This window comes from Gadus macrocephalus, chromosome 19 (assembly GCF_031168955.1).
Source record: "Gadus macrocephalus chromosome 19, ASM3116895v1".
Lineage (NCBI taxonomy): Eukaryota > Metazoa > Chordata > Actinopteri > Gadiformes > Gadidae > Gadus > Gadus macrocephalus.
The window spans coordinates 15,230,128-15,253,956 of record NC_082400.1 but is presented as its reverse complement, the minus strand read 5'-3'; the positions used below and the strand labels follow the sequence as shown (position 1 = coordinate 15,253,956).

The following is a 23,829-nucleotide window of genomic DNA, read 5'->3' as shown; positions in this document are numbered from 1 at the left end:
GATGCTTTTATCCTCCCCTTGGAAAAAGCGGTGAAGTGGGGCAGAGAGATCGCCATCTCTGTGCCGAGTTCCAAGGGCGGGTGTGGTGACGTATATCATATGCGTCTAGAGCAGCGAAGAGCTGTAGTTCACAAAGCGGCCTCACATAAAACCTAAAATTATCAAACTTCTTCACGAACATTTTTAGTTTTCTTTGCATGAAAAGGGTGAAGCGGTGGGCTCATGGGACCTATGAGATCGAAAAATATGAATGGGTGTCAATGGAGAGAAAATAATTATTTTCTGGTCCCAGCCTTTATATGCCCTGGATTACACATATGTTGTTTGTGGATTTAAATGATAATTTTTCATGCAAAGAAAACTAAAAATGTTCGTGAAGAAGTTTGATAATTTTAGGTTTTATGTGAGGCCGCTTTGTGAACTACAGCTCTGCGCTGCTCTAGACGCATATGATATACGTCACCACACCCGCCCTTGGAACTCGGCACAGAGATGGCGATCTCTCTGCCCCACTTCACCGCTTTTTCCAAGGGGAGGATAAAAGCATCGAAAGAGAATTGAAAACCATTATAAGTCGGGGCACGTGCAGAGTTTCAGTTATGCCGATGGGAAGATTGTCGGTCTTCTCCACGCCAGTCGCAGGGAGCGTGACGTCACATACGAGCCGTGTAGTCTTTCTCGTTGTGCTTTCTCTACAGCCTTTATCTGAACAATTGCACAATAAACGGTCGAACTCTTTGCATGAAAAATTATCCTTTAAATCCACAAACAACATATGTGTAATCCAGGGCATATAAAGACCGGGACCAGAAAATAATTATTTTCTCTCCATTGACACCCATTCATATTTTTCGATCTCATAGGTCCCATGAGCCCTACCGGAAGGGGCTTGACTTCGCCACTCTATTATACTTAGCCCGCCGGAAGTTGCGAAGGGCCCATGCAAGTGAACGGAGCGTTCCACGGCATTGACAAGACCCGTGTAATAAGCCATAATAATTCAACTCGATGTTTTTTTGTTTTTTTTTACAAGTGGTGGGTACAAAATGAATCTTGACGAAATCTGGTAATCTACGCCTATTCTTCACTTTTATCCTGAATAGGTTGACTTTACTAGAAAATCGTGTGGAACCGTGTTGCCTTCAACATTTAAATTTTTACAAAAGGTGAAACTAATCTGGTCAAGTTGTAATCGCATAGAACCTTAATTGGATGCAGTACGTTAGACAAAGTTGACATTAGAAGTCTTTATTCAAAATCATTACTAGCCGCTATAGGCATCATGTATATTCCCTGCACCTTGAGCAAGAGAAACCGTGTGCTCACCTCCCCCCCCCCCCCCACACACACACCTATCTACTCAAAACATGCAAACAAACATATTACCTTTAAGACTGTAATCAAGAGGATTACACACACACACACACACAACTATTAAGTTTTCACTTTTCCATACTGTTTTGCAGGAAAGATTCAGTGTTTATCAAGGGTTTAGAGGGCAGGACACAGAACGCACACGCAGTAACAACAGACTAATTATTCTCCAGCTTTTCAAAACTACTGTCTGGAAAGATTGGCAAAATTATCAATCGTTAAATAAAGGGCACGACTTTGTTTTGGGTTTTTCTTTAAGGTAATTGCTCATCAAAGTATGCGAGTTATGCTACCACCTTTGACCCAAACACACTCCTACACGTCTCTGTAGGAGTGTGTATGTTTGTGTATGTTTTGTGTGTGTTTTGTGTCTATGTGTGCACGTGAGTGTATGTGTGGCTGTTGGTTCTCCTCGGAAAAGTACTCGTTAATTAAACCTTTTGTTCCTCTCTGATGAAGTAAGACACACAGCTACACAAACACACTGACAAGAACGCACGCGCACACACACACACACACACACACACACACACACACACACACACACACACACACACACAGTCAAAGCGAGCGAAAAAAGGCAAGATATTTGTGTCAGAGCCGAGAGAAGTGCGAAACAAGGTACACACCCCAAAGTACCACAGTTCACTGCTCATGTTGCCGTCTTTACAGTCACGTCCCCGTACCCGGAACAATGCGACAACTGACAGCTCCCGCTCCCACACACACACACACACACACACACACACACACACACACACACACACACACACACACACACACACACACACACACACACACACACACACACACACACACACACTCAGGGAGACTCATCACGCAAAGCTGAATTATTTCTGCTTCGTGTTAATTTATTAACAACCAGCGCATGCTCTGCTCTAGCCGCACATTTGCATATACATTTTTAACCTGCGAGAAGGAACCATCATGAATATTCTTTAAGTAGGGGGTGAGGAGGCTGATGGAGAGGTGGGGGGAGGTTATATTTCCAAGCCCACCCCCCTCACCCCACCTCCCCTCCCCCCACACACACACACACACACACACACACACACCCCTCCCTCCATCCCTTTCCCCTTTTGTTGCTGTGCATTTGAAATGTTGAAGGATGGGGTGGAGAAAAAAGCAAGAAAGAGACATAAATCTCACACATGTCCGCAGGGCGCGTATTCTTTAAGGGCAGATATCAGCACTTCATCACCTTGCAACATATGAACAGTGGCACCTCCGATGCCTCCTCCTCCACCTCCACCACCACCACCTCCTCCACCTCCACCACCACCTCCTCCTCCTCTAGCTTCTGCTGCCACTACTCCTCTTCCATCTCATCCATACTGTCTCTCTCTCTCTCTCTCTCTCTCTCTCTCTCTCTCTCTCTCTCTCTCTCTCTCTCTCTCTCTCTCTCTCTCTCTCTCTCTCTCTCTGCCTTCCAAGCCTCTCTCTTTCATTTCAGTCTCAAAGAGGCACCTAACGCCCCTCTGCCTTTGAACGGCGGCTCGAAAATGTTCAAATGCGGCCGCTTCCTTGTTTTGGTTGATCCCCGGGACTTTGTGGTAAACGAGGGCAGACAAGCGCGGAGGCTAATGAGCACCGATGAACTATTCATGTTTTTTTTTCAGGTTTTAGATACGGGGAAAAATAATTTGATATGTAGATACTGTACATGACCTGGTATGTACGCTTATATAAATGGGGAAAGAAGAAGAAGAGGAAGAAGAAGAAGAAGGAGAAGACGAAGAAAGCGGGAGCCGAAGGAAAAGGTCATGGATGGTGTTTGGTTTTATTTGAAAAAGCAAAAGAAGATGAACATTGAAGGGTGAAATGGTATAAATAGTTGTCCTTGTGAGGAACTCTTAAGAGAAAATACTAACTTTTCAACTGCAGGAATTGTATAGGCAAAGAGAAGAGGCCTATTATAGCGTATTAGCTAGCTTTGACGCGACTAAACCCAGGAGCACATGTTAATTTACACTGAATACACTTACACCCTTTGACTCTCTTGCGGCAATGTGAACAGGTGTTGTCGACACACACCTGTAAGCTAACCCTCCCCCCTCCCCCCTGCGTCTTCAAAAAATAAATCCCCCATGGCAGTTTTGTGTACAGCGCACACACTTCGATGCTTGCCAGTGCTTTCGGCATGGGTCTAACGGGACTTCATAAAGAAGTCTCAAACACTTCAATGCAAAGCGCAGACATTACGCTCTGAGGTAGCGCAGTAAACAGAGACACAGTCGGAGATGTGTTTATTTGAGAAGGAGATGAAACCGGTATTGCGTGGCCGACAGGCAAACAAACACACACACACACACACACACACACACACATACAAACACAGGCAGCGCCATGGTAGTTGTGGCGGTGGAAGAGGTGGGATCTGATGTAGCGCGCCACTGTCAGTTCAAAACAGATGGTAGCTTTGTAGAAAACGGTGCCTTATGTTTCACTTAGCATAAGACCTGAGAAACAAGGGGATCTAAACAAAAACAACGGAGGAACAGGTTTTGTTTATAGTTGCTTAACAGGAATAATGGATTTGCCTTCACCCACAAAAAAATTCTTCCTGTTGGATTTTGTTTGTTATTCTGTTTGTGTCATTGCTTGCGTATGTGTATGTTTTTGATCCTGTTATTGTCTCTCTATCTATTTTCTGCACCGGCAGTGTGTGGCTGTGTGCGTGTGTGTGTGAGTGTGTGTGCTTTTGTGTGTGTGTGTGTGTGCGTGCGTGCGTGCGTGCGTGCGTGCGTGCGTGCGTGCGTGCGTGCGTGCGTGCGTGCGTGCGTGTGTGCGTGTGTGCGTGTGTGTGTGTGTGTGTGTGTGTGGTCTGTGCACATTGTTTGAAAGTACGAGCCCTCGTGTGGAAATGCTTGCAGGGTGTTGGGTAGGGGTAGGATGGAGTGTGTGTGTGTGTGTTTGGCGTGCGTGCGTGCGTGCGTGCGTGCGTGCGTGCGTGCGTGCGTGCGTGCGTGCGTGCGTGCGTGCGTGCGTGCGTGCGTGCGTGCGTGCGTGTGTGTGTGTGTGTGTGCGTGTGTGTGGGGGAGCGGTGGTATGGGGGCTGGGGTGGGTGGGTTGGTGGTTGGGTGGGTGGGTTGGTGGTTGGGTGGGTGGGTGGAGGAGTGGGCTGTCAATCATGTTAACTCAATGTGAAGAGGCTGTTCCATGCGTAAAGTTGAGCCCCCTCGTCTCCGCCTAGAGAGGCTGGTGTTATTAAGACCTCCATCCTCCTGGCGGGTTCACTTTACTGCATGGAGGGAGGTAAGCTACTGGCCACTGTCTCCCCAGCAGGGACCGGCTGAACGCTCCTCACAAGATGTGCGTTTCGGGGTGTCTGTGTGTGGTGGAGAGTGTGCATGTCTGGGTGCCTGTTTGTGGTTGGAGCGATAGGGTGTGTGGGTGTGGGGTTGGTGGGTTGGTGGTGGGACCCATGAGATCACCACGTGTGTGACAGGGACCGATACAATCACCCAATTGTGGCTTAAAAGATCACTCCGTCGACACTAGAGTTTGGTGGGGTAGCCAATAGATTGGGTGTAGATGCTAATGCACTTGGTAGCCTATTTGAAGGCCTCCACCACATCATGGCAGCACATCAGCTGACAAATGCATCGGGGATGGGAAATTATAGACTATAATGAGGTGTGATGGAAGTGTGTAGGGCGTCGCACATAAAACATGACGTGAATATGACGATATTACTAAAATTGGATATGCTAAACAGAGACAGACACATTAGCGTAGCGGTGGGCTGGTGAAAACCCAGCCGTTATAGATGGACAATAATTGCAACAGCCACGCGTGCTAAACAACCTGCCAATCACTGATGACATCCAGTCAACCAGATGAGAAGCCCCCCCCCCATAACCACCACCACCACCACCACCACCACCACCACCATCACCACCACCACACCCGACTTCCCTCCCTCCTTCCGTCTTAAGATCATTTAAGTGATGTTAAGAACAAACAATCAAACGCAGATGCAAGCGAGCGCACAATTCATACACATGTACACATCAACAGCTACACACAACTTAACACACACACACACACACACACACACACACACACACACACACACACACACACACACACACACACACACATGCACACGCTCGTATCAGTACAATGACATGTAACAATGTTGACATCTAATTTACAGCTCACGAAGCGAGTACAAGCAAATAAACAGGCAGTGGCCCGCTACTCACGTCCTTCTCAATTTGCCTCTCAGCATGGTCGGCTGGAGACGGACAGGGGGGGGGGGGGTAGGAGGGTGTGGAACAGGAAGATGATGGGTTGTTTAGAGGCTCAGAGGTTTAGTAGTGTCATGTGTACAATATGCGTGTCAATGTATTACCACTAGCATTATTATTATTATTATTATTATTTGGCGTTCACAGTTTCTGTGGATACCGTGGGCAATGAGGCACTGATCGGCAGAGACGAATCGTGATGTCATCAACTGCCGCCCTGTGCCGTTCACATATCGCCATGGCGACACAGCTATTAGCCAAAGTATGGGCCTCGTGCCAAATGTCAACGATATGGGGGTCTTTTAGGTTCGAAATGATGAGTACAATGACATACTGCGGCAATGATATGGCGCATCTCTAAAGTGTCATGGGAAAATAAAGAATGCAAAGCTATTTACTCTGAAATCGTTTACATTTCTACTCGTACCTAATAATAGATAGTAATAATTGATGATTGATTTTTCTTTTTGTTATAATGTCCGAACTCTTGTTGAATATGTTCTACAGTTTTATATCATATATCGTAGAGCCAAAGGTGTTACAGACACAGTGGAAGACCTGTGTCTTTAACAATAAGTTGGTTCAAGAAAAAGGGTTTCAGTCGTGTGATCTTTAATGAGGCTACCTCACATCCTCAAAAGGTTCCTTCCCTGAAGTCACTCACCCCTCTTCCTCACCATCCATAATCACTTTGTTTTGACCGGACAACTCCAGCCTCCCTTCTCAGGGAGAGAGAGAGAGCAAGGGACAGAGCGAAAGATGGAGAGAGACAGAGAGCAAAGGAAGCTGGGCAAACAAACAAACTAGAGGACAGGAAGGCATTCTGCAGTGTCTTGTCAGGGTCAATCAGCCTCCTAAGGTAATGACCTTATTTTTTATTGTAGAGCAAGTTGTGAACACACTATGTGGGGCTAATTGGGGCCACTACCTGAAGAGATTCATTGAAAGTGACACTACTTGGACCCCCCCACCCCCACTCATTCTGGCCCCTCCGAATGATCCTCTCAACAACACAAAGCACTCTAAACAGAGTGGTCAAAACTGTCTCTGAACTTTGACTCAACGTACAACAGAGTTGGAGGGACATAATTGGTGCTGCATTATGTACATGTAGGTTTTTTCTTTCTCACCGTCTTAGCAGTTTGAGACCTCATAGCTGTCGAGTGTTGCCTGGAAGAAAATAAGACAGACAGCAGATCACTTGGATAGGCTAAACATAATAATGAATCCTGCTACGATTCCTTTGTCAACCGTTTTACCGAGGTCCCTTCCTTATAAAAATAGGACCAAAACACGATGATAGTTAAGGTAAAATATAAATCAGTTTTTAATGCAAACACGTAAAAAGAAACAAAAGTTTTTGAATATGTCAAATACAATGTCAAAACACTTTGGAAAGCGTAGGCTATTGTTACTGCGCTGATTACGATGGTAAAGTTGTAATTGGGCCTGGTATTGTTACATCTGAACAGCGGTTCATATTTTAATATGGGATCCACACCTTAATGCTAATCCCCGGGCGAAGACTGATTAGGAATTATTCAGTTCAGGTTCGAGGACTTGTCAAAAGCGAATGAATGCGACGCCTTGTTTTTGTTCTTGTTCTGACTAATTACCCATATTAGATGTAATCAAGGCAATATGGATTTAATTTTATCGATATCGGCCTAGGTGGGCCTTCAATGGAGAAACAAGAGAAACTAAAGTTTTATCCAATCAACATTCAATCACTCTGCTCCTCTACAAAATAAATACATTCAACAACTATGCTTTTTTGTTAATTCATTACGTAATCAAAATGTGCAATTGAGCATGGAAAGGAGATTTGGATGGATGGATGATTGGATTGATGGATGAGTGGATGGATGCATTATGGACGGATGAGTAAATAGTAAATAGATGGATGGACGAAGGGACGAGTGTACAACGGATGGATGAGTGGAACGGATTGGACTGATGAATCGATGTGAGGGTCACAAGGAGGGTGGGAAGGATGGATGAGCCAGAGGGTTGGATGAACGGAGAGATAAGTGGCTGGATGGATGGATGAGTGAATTGATCGATGGACGGGCGTCGGCCGCGCTTATCGCACTATAATGACTCTTTTTTTTTTTCTTTCAACACGCAAAAGTGACCTTGGGAGGAAAAAAATGAAAATGCGGGGCTGAATATCCTCACTCAACGGCGAGCGGGGGAACAATGGCTGGGGCGCTCTAATTGTGACATTACCGCCCGCTGCACGGCGTTCGGGGAACAGAGGGGGATTGATTAGACGAGGAGGAAAGGTGGACGACTTTCTGAAAAGGTCATTGCACACTTTTACCTGTACCCCCCCTCCCCCCCTCCCCCTAAAAGCCCATCTCCTCCCCCGCTGTAAAGTGGCGAAAAGAGCAAACGAAAAGGTAAAGTAAAAATACAACTCCTTTGTGATTAGAGAGTTTCAGGTGGGTGAGGTTTGCAGTCATTTATATATTCATTTATATAATATATTTATTTTGTCCAACAGATTCGCTCAAACCCTGACGGGAATGCTTCTCGTGACCGGGGGTTTACCCAGGCAGGAAATGATGGAAGAAGAAAAAAAAAGGAGAAAGACGAAAGTGGGAGAACGAGGAGGAGGAGGTGGTGGTCCGGGTAAGAGGGGGGTCTGGTCTTCTCTGCGCTGCCAGCAGGGGGTTCTCAGTGGAGGCTAATTGAGGGGGGTGAAACGGGGGGGGGGGGGGGGTGTGACGGTGTCTGTTGAAGGTCAGGCCGCTGTCGGGGGGGTCGGGGCGGTGTCTCTGCTCCCGTCTGAACGCGGCGCCGTCGGCGGCCATGTTACCACGTGTTAGCATGGCTACGCTACGCTAGGTCCGCTGTACGTGGACGCCTTCGCTAATCGAGTCAGCGGCCTGATGCTAAAGGAGGGCAGGGGGGGGGGGGGGGGGGGGGGGTGGTGGATGTCGTATTCTGGTGTCAGAATGCCTGGACTCCTATTGTGGGAGGGATGGGAATATTGTGTTGTGGCTATGGGTGTCCAAACAGAAAGGTACTGGGGAGTGTCATACACATTGGGCCTGTTAAGCCCTTTGAGGCTGCAATGGTGATTAAGGGCTAAACAAATACTATTGAATTGAATTACTGGGTTTGATCACAAATGCCTGCAGTATACCAGTAGGCACCTTGGATTAGAAACCCATATGGAAATGAGGCTTAGTGATTGTAGGTCAATCTGCTAAACGACTAAAGAGTAAATAATTTCCGGTAAGACGCATTTTGTTTTTTCAGCATTGTTTTATTTGTGACACAAGAATGCAGATAACGACAACAACCAATTGAAGTCCAGTTACAGGATGTTGGACGACGGCGGACCAATCAAGAGACAAGAGAGAGAGGTACGAATGAGCCGATTGGATCAAGTACAGCTGACAGGATCTATAGAACCCAGTAAAACAATACAGTATGGGAAGTGAATGAGTTACATGGATGTCTAGTTGTCTACTTATACTCGGTGGCAAATAAATCCTTCACATTATCTAAATATAAACCACGAAAAGTACGGCTAAAAAGAAACATTAATGAAGATGATTTTTTTTCTTACTTATTATCTAGCACAGAGAGGCCTCTGAACAATACAACAACAGACGTGGACTTGACAGCATAATATCTTTGATGGCTTAGAAAGAAGGGACCATTTTTTTTATGTTTTTCTTTTTCTTTTCTCGTTGCCATTCACAAGGCGACGGCTAATGATGGGCCAGAATTAAGTAGCATCACTTAAACGACATCAAAGTCGAGTGCATTCTTCCCCCCCCCCCCCCCAAATCAGGCGGTGACGAAGCCTTACGGCAATTCACAACATGCAAAAAAATATACACACAGAATAGGGTTCTTCCCGTAATGAAATGTAAGAAAAAAAATAAAAGTTGTACTAGTCACTTTTACCCTGATTTAACTTAACACCGTTTTTTGGCGTCCTGACAGTTCTGTGATTTGTATTGTTAATCAACAGGCGTTGAAACCTGAAGGCTTTTTATGGACAACCCACTGCCGGGAGATTATTGTTTTTTAATTTCTCAGGGAGGCCATTTTCTTTTCAGAGTGCAGTTTAAAACATGTCAAGTATTAACAACAGCCACTGTGCATTGTTTGTGAAAAAAATACCAAAGGGTAACACTGTGCAATGTGTAACTGACAAACCCCTGTCATTTTAAAAGGTTAAAAATAGGGAATTGCCAATTACACTTTATCCCCAAACGTTTTATACTCTTTAGAGAACTAGTCAAACCCGTTAAATATGATGGAATGTATTTTTACGATAGTTCCAGTAAATCCAATACTACCCAATTCTAACACCAGTAAATCCAGTCAAGGCAAGACTCCAATTCCAATTCAAACATAATAAAATGATTTAGATAGAGATGAAGAGTCTTTGGTATGATACATCATTTGGTATTTCTAATACTTAGTCAACAGCCATTCTGTGCAGTTTGTAGCCAGTCAAAATATACGAAATTAGAATTCAAGAACCTATGAAATATATAAAAATAACTACATTAATGGTCCACAAGCACAATCTAACACGTGGAAACTTATGAAGCATATGTTCCAGGTAAATAAAAAGAAACACGTAGAGTTTTTGATATTTTGGTTTTTCCTGTTTCCCACCGATCCAGTTCCAGAGTTGTACTCATGTACGCAATTCTAACAAGCTACAGTAGTTGAGTTATTGGAAATCGAAGGAGTAAAGGCGTTGCAGAAATGGAACACAACTGTAAAGACCTCACACTCTACTAAATTATCACCTATGATAATGATTCAAAAAGCTTATCAACAGCTACAGATGAACAGCTTCCACAATGTTGCATTTTTTTATACCCTGTGGTTTGCGTCAATGAGAGTTTATTGGCCCCTGTTTAGACTGCTGTGGGGAAGAGGGTATCAGACAGGATTAGACACGCACATACACACACACACACAAACCATGACTCCAACAACACAAACTCACACACACAGGAACTCAACACACACACATAACTTGATACACTCATAGCACCACAAACAGTTTTCACACACACACACACACACACACACACACACACACACACACACACACACACACACACACACACACACACACACACACACACACACACACACACACACACACACACACACACACACACACACACACGCCCTATTCATCCACCCTCAGGTTGGAATCCCCCCAAACTAAAAACCGTGACAGGAAGTGTGAGGGACGGGTCAGAGGACGACAGGAAGTCGACCCCTCCTCCTCTTCCTCCTCCCCCTCGTCCACTTCCTCCCCACCGTGCGCCCAGCGCTTCCTATGTGGGGAAGCAGATGCCGCAGCACTCCATGCAGATCTCCAGGCAGTCCGAGGACTCGCAGCACGCGTCCATGATGCCGCAGTCCATGTCGCAGGGGCAGTTGCAGTCGTCGCCCGCCTCGTCGCCGCAGCAACAGCAGCAGACCTCGGGCGTGCACACGCCGCACGACGCCTGCGTGGCCACCATGTTGCACAGCGCCAGGAACTCGCAGAAGAGGCAGGCCAGGATGCAGTGCACGCAGCAGTCTGCGGGGGAGCCAGAAGGGCAGGCCGGAGAAGGTGGGGGGGGGGGGGGGGGGGGGGGGAGAAGAGGGGACAGAGTCACAAAGGTCACACACAGATCGGGATGCGCAACGCAAAACAGATCTAGAACTATCTAGAACAGGGATGGGCAACTTTCATGATAAAGAGGGCCACATTTTTCATCATAACCATCGGAGGGCCACATGACTGCACACTTCGACTAAACGTGAGCTGAGAGAAGCTACACAATTTTGAATTTGGTAGATATGATTTCCTGTATTCTGGTGCATTTTGGGGATGGCCACTACCTAAAAAATCATCCAGAATCATAACCTATGCACGGTATGTTAATTGAACCAACATACATTCATTTCATGTTTTCCATGCTCAAACAGCCACATGAATGGTCAGTATTTTTATCAGTGCAAAGGGCTCACATACATCATCATTCAATGAAGTCAAAAAACTGAAAAACAGTGGCCCAACATTAAGTGCAACAACTCAATGAACTCAAACCCAACAAGCAGTTGTTGTAGTAGTTGTAGTGGCGACTTAAGTGGATATCTTTAATGACTGATATCGCTTCTAAGCAAACTAGACGCATGGGTTTGCCTTCGAATTCTATGAATTATTCTCATCTTTCTTGACCGAGTCTTCTGTAACTCGATCAATTATTATTATTCTTTTTTTTTTTTATTATGTGCGGGCCTGACTGAGTGAGGATGCGGGCCGCACTGAGTGAGGATGCGGGCCGCATGCGGCCCGCGGGCCGCCAGTTGCCCATCCCTGATCTAGAACTATCTAGAACTATCGATCGGATCAGGAACTAGAATGAAAGGGGAGGAAGATTTACAAGTAAAGCTGAGGCAGAATGAGGTGAGGCGGTGTGTGGGGGAGCCGGCCGGAGACGGGAGAGAAAATTAGACACATAGTCAGGTTGTGTTGGATGGATAGAAAGTGCCCTTTTGGGGGCTTGGGTCAGGGGGGGTCATACATATTTGGCCTTTTAAGCACTTTGAGACTGTAAAGGTACGAACACACCAAACGCGTAACCCGCGTAAGATTTACGCGCGTAACGCAGCTAAAATGTTGCTTGACCATTTTGTGTCAAAAATGGTCCTACATACGCAGCTACGCGCCTGTGGCTGCGCTGGATTTAGGAGTCTGACGAAGGAAACCCAAACGCCGCCGTGTTTGGGTGCATGATAGAGCTTGGATCGGGTTAGATTAAATAATCTCAGATATAAATAACAATAATCGGGTTAAATAACTTCACATGGTGTGTCTGGTGTGTTTCCAGCATTCGTAGTGTTGATCAGCAGAGATATAGTCCGCCAAGACGTTGAGGTTGCTTAGTAACCAGAGACTCTGTCCATGCAAGTGAACGGAGCGTTCCCTCTTCGTCATAACTATCAAACCAAACATCCTTCACATTCACCGAGCGAACATTATGAAAGTAAAATGCACATTTCTCGCTAAAAATGTTTACATAAACGCATTTAATGGCGTAACTATGTTACTATTTCCACCCAGAATAAAGAAAGATGTCGGCCGTATGCTTCTGTGCAAGCGTCACTACTCTCTGCCAGGGACGTCGGGTCAAGCTCCACGCTGATTGGCTATCGCGGCTAAGCATCACGCGTTGGAGCGTTGAAAGTTAATTTTTTTGAACTCCGGGCGTAGGCGCGTAGGTGCGTTAGGTGCGTATATACGCAGCTCATACGCGGCTAACGCGGCTAAAATGTTGCGCATCTACGCAGCTCATACGCGCGTAAACCAATGGTTCCCTATGGAAAAAATTGCCGATTTTATACGCGTCTTACGCGAGTAACGCGATTGGTGTGGCCGTACCTTAACGGTGATTAAGGGCTAGACCAATACAATTTGATTGAATTAAAAGGGCAACACACAGATCTGGAGCTGCATTGAAACAGCAGATCTAGAACTATCTAGAACTATCAAGATCCAAGTATCAGATCGAGAACTATAATGAAAGAGGTGAAGGATTTACTGGTAAAGTTAAGGCAAAATAAGGTGAAACGTTGCTGTTTATAAGAATCACATCGGGATCTGAAATAAAGGCAAAAAGAAAACTATAAGAAAACATTTTAAGTGTTAAAACTATTGAAATAAAAAATGAGTAGAAAATAAAAAAGCAACAATGAGGGGAGTACAGGCCACCATCAGGTATCGGGGCTATAAACCACGATTATGAAGTGTAGCACTTGGATAATCCTCTCTTTCTGCACCATTAAAAACCTCACGACTTGACTATAAACCTTGGTGTTTCAGTCAGAAAAAGACAATCCGACCAGGGGATTTTTCTGTTCGTTACGACGCGTTGTCACTTTTATTGCAGAGACCTTGGGCTAGACCTTGAGTAAACCACAGGAACAAGATTGGCAACGATAATGATTATGTCAAGCACACCAGTGAATCCCTACAGGAGTGCAGGCATGCACACACACAGACAGACACACAAACACACACACACGCAAGAGCATTAAAAGTCCAAATATTAAATATTACGCGTGATCGACAAGAATGCTATGGGAAATGTTTAGTCTCCTTTTTGTCAATACATGACTGCAAAAAACTGAAGGAAAGTAAATAGAGTTTGTATTGCAACGTATTTCGTAAGAAAAATGAGTATGCATTGATATATCAGGGAATAGTATGAAAGTGAAAGCGAAAGTAAAAAATAAAGTTTGTATATGTGTGTGCTTGTGTGTAACTGAGTACTCGTATGCTGAGGAAAAATCTGTCAGTGAGTGTGTGTGTGTGTGTGTGTGTCTGTAGGGGGAGGGGGTGGGGGGGTGGTCAAAAGGGAATCAAGGCAAATTCAATGAAACAAATTTCTCTCCCACCGTTTCTGATTAGCGGACCTGTTCAATAATTGTGGCATTGTCATGCAAACTAGAGCGGCTTGATCACGCAAGGATGATTAGAAAAAGTCCGAAAAAACTATCGCTCCCTGGCAAATTAGCGCGCTAATGCCTGCAATGCTCACTGATCTCTGATTAACATTTAACCTCCTCCATCACCACCACCACCCCCACAACCTCCCATGTGGTTGACGGAGGTGAGGTGGAGACTGTCTCGCACACTTGAAGAGTGTTCCCCTGTAAATTACCAATCGGTCGATTAATTATTCAAATCTCAGTGGGTGTAAATAAATTAAATTAATAACGTGAAAAAAAAGAGAAGGAAATCAAGTTTGACATAAATGAAAAATTATGATTTTTTTTACGCATTGAGAGTGATTGTGCTTCCTTTTTTATTTTTGCTCTTTTTCTTATTTGGCTTTTTATAATCAATGTCTTTTTTTTTAATGCATAACGTGTACGTCTGCTCGAATAAGGTCAACCAAGCCCTAGAGGGAGAGAGAGGGATTCTCTTGGGAAGCAACTCTTCTGTGGAAAAATATGTAAATGATAGAAGATGTATTTTTTTAGTCCAATGGTAGCAAATAATAATTTCAAAACAATATCAGTTGAAAGGCAGTGAAACGGCAAAACCTTCGGAGTGATTTCAGTAGAGCTGGTCAGTTGGTCGATTGGATGCAGAACAAGTATTTTCGGGGCCGGGAGGGACATATGCAGACCGAAGTTTATTTTGAGTTACCCTAACCCTGCTAGAAATAACATTAATTATGAATAAAAATAATATCGAAGGCTCCATAGTTTCGGTTTTAATAATCATATGGTTTGATAGATTATAAGACTTTTAAGACAGAAGGTTAAAATCACTTGTTTTTCCAACTTTGAACTTGCCCAACTTAAGGCTAACTGCTAGTCTACTGACTGAACATTTACTCCGAACTAAGTGATACTAAAGAAATCGACGGTCTGGCAGGATTTGGTTAGAAAAAAGACGACAAAAAAGTATGTTCAATGTAAAGTAAGTAAAAGTATAAAGGCATATTTTCAAAATATGTAAGGCATTAGTGACGAATTTCAGTCGACTTTCAGTTGACCACAGCACAAACTTTCTGTTTTGTCTTTTTTGTCAGTGAATATTTCACCAAATACATCTATATCATGTCCTATCATTGATGAACATAGAGTGTTTTGCCATTTGCAATAAGTGTGATGATGCGGATGAGAGAAACACGCGTCAGTACAAACTTACAAAAACATTCCAATATTTCTCTGTTAAAAGTCTGCAAACAGAACCAGTAGCGAAAAGCACGCACAGAGGTTCATCACCGAGCAAAAGAAAAGAGAAGAGAAGCGGTGGAACGCGCCGAAAAGCGCTGACAGGTAAAGTTCACGTCTCCGAGTCTACAGGGAGATAAATCCTCCCCAATAACTCCTGCTCAGCACCGCCTCCGACTGCGGCTCCTGCACCCCGATCTGGATCACTAAACTGCAGAGAGAACCCACATCCCCGTGTTCACCTTAGGATCCCCCGGTACGCTGCCTTTTGAACGCCGCCGACGGGTGGGCCGATGGACAGACGGACGGACGGATGGATGTGGAAAGAGAGCAGCAAAATAAATAAATAAAATAGAACTAGAGACTTGCAAACAGGGGGCGCATTTGCATGGCTTTCATCTATACGTCTTAGGGGTCCGTGGACAGGGACCGTTGCTGATTGGCATGAAAGAGGGGGGGGGGGGGGGGGGGGGGGGGGGGAGGGGGTTGGTGAATGTAAAGGCGAGGAAGATGAGGCGAGGAAGACCCCTGGCAGGTCGGCTGGCCGGCTGGACGCTCATGTTTGATTAATCAAAGACGGGTTGGGATTTTCTTCCTCTTTCTTTTTCCATTTGATTCGATTTCTTCTAAACGCAACGGAGGACCAGAAGCAGAAGCACTGGCTGTCTGCGACGGCCGTCCGAATGTGTACCCGCGCGCGAGTGTGTGTGTGTGTGTGTGTGTGTGTGTGTGTGTGTGTGTGTGTGTGTGTGTGTGTGTGTGTGTGTGTGTGTGTGTGTGTGTGTGTGTGTGTGTGTGTGTATATGTGTTTGTTTGTGTGTGAAGCCGACACACACACACACACACACACACACACACACACACACACACACACACACACACACACACACACACACACACACACACACACACACACACACACACACACACACACACACACACAAAGACACAAAGACACGTCCGGATCACACACACATCCTATGCATCCACCCTCAGGTTGGAATCCCCCCTAACTAAAAACCGGGACAGGAACTGTGAGGGACGGGTCAGAAGTTACCTCTTTCCATGTGTTGAGTTGCATACAAGAATACAGAACATTAAACACTATAACGAGGGTTGGTGTGTGTGTGTGTGCGTTTATGCATGCATGTGCGTGTGTGTTTGCGAGGCGCATACCGCTCTTGAATTACCCTAGTTAAATAGACACCCTGGCGCCAGCGAGCAGAGAGAAAAATATTCATCAGGCTTCTTCATCACAACCGCGGACAAAACACCCGCTCAAAAAGTTCAGAGCGGCGCACTTTGAAGGACCCCGAGGGTACGCACAGTGATGCCTGAGATCACAACGCCAAGACCGGACTACGAATGCAACACAAAACAGCATTCTGCGGGCTTTAAGCAGCGTACTTGAACGTCTCAACTATTCACTTGGATGTATAATTTAGCAGCAGCGATTAGTCTGATTTTCTTTCCCCTTTGGTCGAGCCAAGGACGGGCGACTGGTTGTGATGCTAAGTTCAGGGGCTAATGGCGACAGAGGGCATTGTGGGTGCCCGGTAAATCTCGATGGGGGAGGGTTAGAAGATGAATATAATAATGATAAATAAGGGTAACGGGAAAAATTGTACACGATGACCTCATATGTTGTGACATTCTCTGATTTAATATTCCGAGCAACCCCGGTAGGTTCTATATGTGTTAAAGTCTCGTACTTTGGTTTGGACAAGCGTCACGTTTTTTTTTCTCATGCTAGAGAGGTGTTTATCAGCGTCGTTATTTGTTATTATCTCGGAGCGGTGTGAATGTTTCTGGTGAGGGGAGAAGAAGGGGGGGAACGACTTCGACAACCCAGACGGACAGGCCAGTCAGACGCACGGAAAAAGACAGAGCAGACAAACACAGCACATCGACATGGATCGGTTGCTTAGACCCAGAAGCGGCCCGGATTCTGTGGGCAGTAGCAACCACCTCAGGGGAAAATAGGGAAGAAAGAAAGAAAATACAACATGCAGGCAGAAAGAAAGAGAGAGAAAGAGGCCGAGAGAGAGAGAGAAAATATGTAGTGGCGTGACACACACAACAAGCGCGATGGGCCTCGGAGCGGCAAGCTGTTTCCTTAAAAAGAAAAAGAAAAAACACCAAACAAAAAACTCCTAGATAACGAAAAACGAAAAAAACAACAAAGACAAAAGAAAAACTACATAGAGGGAGTGGGGCAGAGAGAACGAGCTCAGAGGCCAAAGGGAATACACACACACACACACACACAAACACACACATACAGACACACACTCACACACACAGATGAGGAGGAGGAACAGGAGGAGGATAAGGGGCTACAGAGTGGAGATCCAACACGCGTGTGCTTTGCACAGGAGCCCTCCTTCATAATGCATGAGTGACTGAGAGGCTAACGCTAACAGACAGCCGCCCTCGCAAACACACACACACACACACACACACACACACACACACACACACACACACACACACACACACACACACACACACACACACACACACACACACAAACAAACAAACACACTCACGTTCATATGCTCCCACAAGTGTGTGTGTGTGTGTGAGAGAAGCCTGTTTGAAGAAGAAAGCCTTGGTACAGTGCCCGCGGCCCTTGGACCCCTAATAGTCTCTAAACGAGGCTCAAGCAGCTCAGGGGCCTTAATTGATTACACAGCAGCCAAGAAAAATAAACCCAACAAAGTGAATGACAAACGAGCCGGTCACAGAGCCAGCCCCCAACCCACGTCCAAACAAAAGCGAGACGATCCACTGTGAGCGCACATTGGCAGCGGTGCCAACAACGTTGCGTGCCAAGAAATCGCGCACACTCCCCAGAGCTGGCGTGCCCGTTTAGCTCGCTCGCTAGCTAGCTATCGCCTTTCATTTTTTTTCTCCTTGTGTTCCGCGAAGGAAGGGGAGGAGGAGGAGGGGGGGGGGGGGTTCGTTGCTGTTTAGGGGGCTAATTTCACAGGCAAACAGATTATGCTAATCCGTGTAAACATTCAAACACAACAGCTTGCCTGTTTTCCGGGGGGAAATAAATACTTGAGAGCGAACATATTGATTCAGAGAGCAGGCATTTGCAAATAAGCAACACTAAAAGCCATAATGAGACAGATTTATCGAGCTTCTGTCTTTGTCTTTTTTTTTTTCTTCTTCAAATCAATCCCCCTCTTCTCTTCTCCAATTAAGACGTAGAGCTTAGGTTTTTGTTGCGCGGGGTATTTCCTTGGTGATTCCGACGCAACCTCACTTCATTCCTACATATCTATCCACCTGCCTGCCTCACCTTGTTAGCTAACAAACCCAATACAAGGATGATGATCTCGAATAAGCATTGAAAAACGCTTTTCCTTTTGCGGTTATTTCCAGATGTATTTGAGCTAACCCTGTGTCTTTTATCCCCCCTCGAACAACCCCCTACCACCACATCAAATCTCTGCCACCTGCCAACCTTTGAAGCGTTAAGGGCCTCGGATTAGCTGAATAAATAGGTAAAGTATAGCGTATACGGTCCTCATAAACACCTATAAGGTAGCATCAGATCACACACACACATTCCTGAAAAGCATTATAATGAGGACCGAGAGTCGGCCTTTGTCCACATTGCCGACGGAGCCGACCGGGGTCCAGGAGGTGTGAGGGGGACTGTGAGGGGCCCACCGGGGCCGGGCTATGTCACTTAATAGGCCCCCTGTGCCCCAGTGCCTTGTTAGAGGGTCACACCTATCCACCCGGAGGTAATAAGACTCACCCCCGACGCGAGCATTCATTACCGGACCCACCTAGGCCTCAAACCCTGACCGAGTGATAGCCGCTCTGCATGGGGACAAAAGGTGGGAATGGTGGACGAGGGGGGGGTGTTGTTGGCTAAAAAATAAAAGCCCAAGGAGTGGGATGTGCTCTCACTCCTGGGGCGACAGGATGTGTGATACCGTGAAAAAAAAAGAAAAAAGGAAACCTCTCCGGTCTCTGGTGTCTCAATTCTTGACGCCGTTGAGAAAGGTGACAGAATTGAAGTTCATTCAGCATTGATCTGTTTTTTGCACTCGTGTAACGGAGAGGCCCTGGTTTCTCCGGGCAAGAGAAGAGAAACCGTATGCCTGTGACGTGTGATGGGGTCAATGTGGGCGGAGCCACCGCGTCCTGTCATCCTGTCTTCCTGGTCATTTTATTTGGGTCGACAATTGTTTAAACATTTTTTTTTTTTGGGGAAGGTTTGATCCTTTTTAGCGTCGAGTAAGACGGGAAGGTAAGTGAGAGAGAGGGGAAGAAATTCATCAAAGGACCACGGGCAGAAATCAAACCCCGGTCGCTGCGGTAAGGACCGGGCCTTAATGTCACGCGCTCTGCCTCCCACTGATCATTTTACTCATAACATCGAATCTAGTATGAAAGGCTAGCGCACATTGTGTTCATTTTACTGATCAGACGAAATAAAAAACAATGAGCTAGCCTGTGAACTCCGCCTAAATGCATTTATAGTAAAAAAAAAAAAGGTTGGGAAGCGTACTGCTGTAGCTTACTCACCCTCGGGTAGTGGCGGTTTCTGCGAGCTGCTGCTATCGCTGTTCACCGACAAGCTGGACCTCAGCTTGCGCGTCATCTTCTGGGACACGGGCATGGACGGCTGTCTGCGCGGCTGATCCGACGTTGGCCTCACGCCGGGAGTTTGGCCGCCGTTCTCGCCGTTCTCGCCGTTCGGAGCGAGGTTGGCGCCGCAAGTGCACATGGGAGGGACCATGGTGTGTTCGGCGGGGGCGTTGGCGTCGTCGTCGGCGCCGGGCTGGGCGTCCTGGTCGCTGGGGCTTTGCGTGGAGGTGCTGACCGTGTTGTAGCGGAGGCCGTTGTGGCTGCGGGAGGCGTCTCTCTGGCCCGGCTCCGAGGGACTCCGCTGGGGCTGAGCTGGAAAACATGAAGCGAGAAAGGTTAGGTGTTTACGTTGTGGTCTGTAGGCCGCCGTGCCGTCATGTCAAAGACAGACATGTGGAACAATGAAATATGTATCAGCTTGGACTAACACGGACCACATGAGGTCTTTTTAATGGAGAAATATAGAATGCAAGAATTTGAGTACATCGCAACGTCAGTGAATTTTACTTTGGCTGAGTCTTCTCTGGAACAATTGATACCTGAGCCTCGGTGTAAGCATACAGAAGCCAAGAATATGCGTTCACACGACCATAAATGAAAACCATCAAATGTGAGTGATTTGCAATGACCTGCGTAGGCACTAAATTCACTGTAGATGCCAGTTTGGATGTTCGATTTATTCCGCACAGAGCAAGACTAAAAGCAATGCACAGCAGTCAGGGCAAAAAGAAGTCGCAAAAGATCCTTTAAACCGTGAATCATGAATCTCACCACATTATTTCTTACATCATCATATCAATTAGGCGGCAAGTGTTTCAAACAAAAAAGCGAAAATGGCGTAGCGTATTTTTTTTCTCGAGGCAACATCACAGGGAGGCACCGCCGCCGTGGAAACCAATTGATGGGAGCGGTACCCAGGTGAGTGTACAAGTGTGTGTGAAGAAAAAAGCGAGTTAGAGAGGGAGAGAGAGCGAGAGAGAGGGTCCCTTTGACTGTGCATATACAAAACATGCATCCGCATTAAGGTAACGACACCCTCGCCTCTCAGAGTTGTCGATAGATTGCCTCAAATAGACACCGTTGCAGTAAAAAAGGTGTGGGGGGGAGGGGGGTAAGCGCGGGGGGATAGGGTACACGTTGGCAGCCACACAGGAAGTCAGGGCGATGACATCCTGATTTGGGAAAGCAAGCCGAGACGAAGGTTGGGGAAATAATACCTGCATATTCAGCCCTACTGGGATTACCTTCCTTATATGCTTCACGTAGTGTGTGTGTGTGTGTGTGTGTGTGTGTGTGTGTGTGTGTGTGTGTGTGTGTGTGTGTGTGTGTGTGTGTGTGTGTGTGTGTGTGTGTGTGTGTGTGTGTACACGCACGTCTGGGTAAGAGAGGGTTGGTGGATGGCTACGTGTTGACTTCTTTGTGAATTATTCATTTCCTCAAGTCCCTACTTAGTCTAAGTTAGCCGACCTATAATGAACACAGAATATATCTGTTTTCCATCCAATCGCAATTATCTGACTCAGACCACCTGCACCAGTAAGTAACATAAGCATCTGCATTGGCTTATTAAATTCACACAAAAAAAAAAAACAGGAGGAGAATGGGTGTGAAAAAAACACTGAAATAGAAACAAATTGCCTTTCTCTCGGTGTCCCTCGATCTGTTTCTGTCAATTTACCGCCAAGTGTTATTACAGTTAACAAAGAAGCAAGGGCCCGTGGTGAGCTTTTTTCTCCATTTCATTTTTTTTGAACAACACATCGCAGTGGGAGAGGGTAGGGGCGAGAGCGTGGATGTCAAACAATACAATTAAAAACAGACAGCGCGTTTGTTCGCTTCTCCTTTTTATTTTTTTCTGCAATTGCAGTTCCAGTATACAAATATAGACTTTAGGGGGGGAGGAATCAGGATTGAATGCAATTTGAATTAAACAATGGGGCCCCTGTGAGAGAGGATTCATTATATGGTTATGTAAGGGCCAGGTTGATGGATCTTTCCCCTTCCTTCTGGAGACAAAGCCCTCTGAGACCGGCCTGGTGACATAGTGGAGTGTGAAAGAGGACCTTACGGCTCGCTAACAAGAAGAATCAGTGCACTGCTAACTGCCATGGATAGCTTGTTTTGTCGTGTTTGTGTTAATCGGTTGCAGATTTATTTACAGTTGCAACTCTGGATAAATGACAGCCTTTAGCTATTCACGGCTACACCACACAGTCCGTTATTTTCTCTTTTTGGGGACGGTTCGCGAGATAGAAAGAAAAAAATTAACAGAGAAACCACAAAAAAGTCAGACATGCAAACATACAAATATATCCTACAGTTATAACTGCCGTCCAACCACTGTACTGAAGCAGCCTAAAATAGAAACATTAACATTAGCCACAGACACACACACACACGCACGCACACAAAAACGCATGCATACGCTCAATTCCAGGGGTTGCATTCAATTACCTTTCGCTTTCAAGTAATGTCAAGCTTCCAATTTACCAAGGCATAAATACTTATTAGGAAAACCGCTACTCGGAAAGTACCAAAGTAAACGGCAAAGTGTATTTCCTCCGTGGCTCAGTTTGCCCGGCTGTACCGCACACGGCGTTGTTCCAGGACACCGGCCGCGAGACGCTAACTTTTTTTTATTTTTATCCCAACGAGCGTCTGTGACGGAGATGGATGGAAGGAGGGAGGCTAATATTCATAATCATTGATCACGGTAATGATGATACTGTCAGAGATGGCAGAGACAGACTCGCCCGGTCACGCCGAGACGAATGGAGACATAATGGAATGGATCAGATGGAGGAGAGAAGAGACGGGAAGGCCCGCCTTGTTTGAGTTTAGTTTGGTGAGTGGTGAAAGTAAAGAGGGGGTTTAGGCAGGGCACTGAACTTCACTATTAATAGCACTGCTTTGCTATTTAAGTTGCTGTGGCTAAACTTTGAGAGTTGGAAGAAAAAAAAACATCAATGCCTTCCCTGCACACTTCATTTTTATGTTTTTTTGGTCAGGAAGCCTGAGCCAATCAGGGTTAGAGATAAACGATTATTTTTTAAACCATTAATCTAGCGATTATTTTTTTGATGCATCGATTAATCTAACGATTAATTTTTTCAGTCCGATTCGATCTGATTATCGATTATCTCCCCATTAATTGACTAATAGCAATTTATACATGTTGATTTACATATCTGAGTGAAAAAAAAAAGAATTCCTTTACATTGCAATACATGTTTATTGCCTTTAAATTCCAAAATAAAAGTGCAAAGTAATGCATTCTTAGAATTCTACGGTGCTCGGTCATCTGCAGCTGCTATCGGGTGGCGCCTCTTCAGGTGCTGGTGCATTGCCGACGTGGTGCTAGAATGGAAGGCCATCTCCATTTTGCAAAGACGACATATCACGGAATCGTTTCCTTTTACATTAAAGAATTCCCATACTTTAGAGGAACGAGTGCGTGGCGCCTTGCACTTATGAAAGTCTGAGGAGTCACGCGCGTTGCTACTACGCTCCGGCGCCGCCCATCTTTGTTTTGGGTTTTTCGAAAAGGCGCGCATTTTTCGCGTCGACGTAATTTATGCATCAACGTCATCTATTACGTCGGCGCGTTGTCCCAGCCTTAGTCGTAATGTTTACCTACAGCTCCTTTAAGTACTATTTAGTCATTAAGCAGATGTCTGGATGCATTTTAAGATCCATGTGATTAGAGAGCAGGGCAGGAGGCCATGAGTTGATGAGACTGAGGATGTGAGGGTTTGAAACCAGTACTAGAGAGTTAAAACACCCTCATCATTATCCATTCCTGACCTTTGACCTTTGACATGTAATCTGGTTTGAAATG

At 45.7% G+C, this 23,829-nt stretch overlaps 1 protein-coding gene across 1 annotated transcript; it reads right to left on the bottom strand.

The window, feature by feature from the left end:
• Positions 1–8,901: 8,901 nt before the first annotated feature.
• On the bottom strand, positions 8,902–21,247 carry mdfic (MyoD family inhibitor domain containing). Its single transcript, XM_060037932.1, has 2 exons — positions 19,929–21,247; positions 8,902–11,223 (listed from the first exon to the last, which is right to left on the bottom strand). Exons 1-2 carry the CDS (start codon positions 20,140–20,142, stop codon positions 10,976–10,978), a joined length of 462 nt encoding a protein of 153 aa, XP_059893915.1. The 5' UTR covers positions 20,143–21,247; the 3' UTR covers positions 8,902–10,975.
• Positions 21,248–23,829: the final 2,582 nt, after the last annotated feature.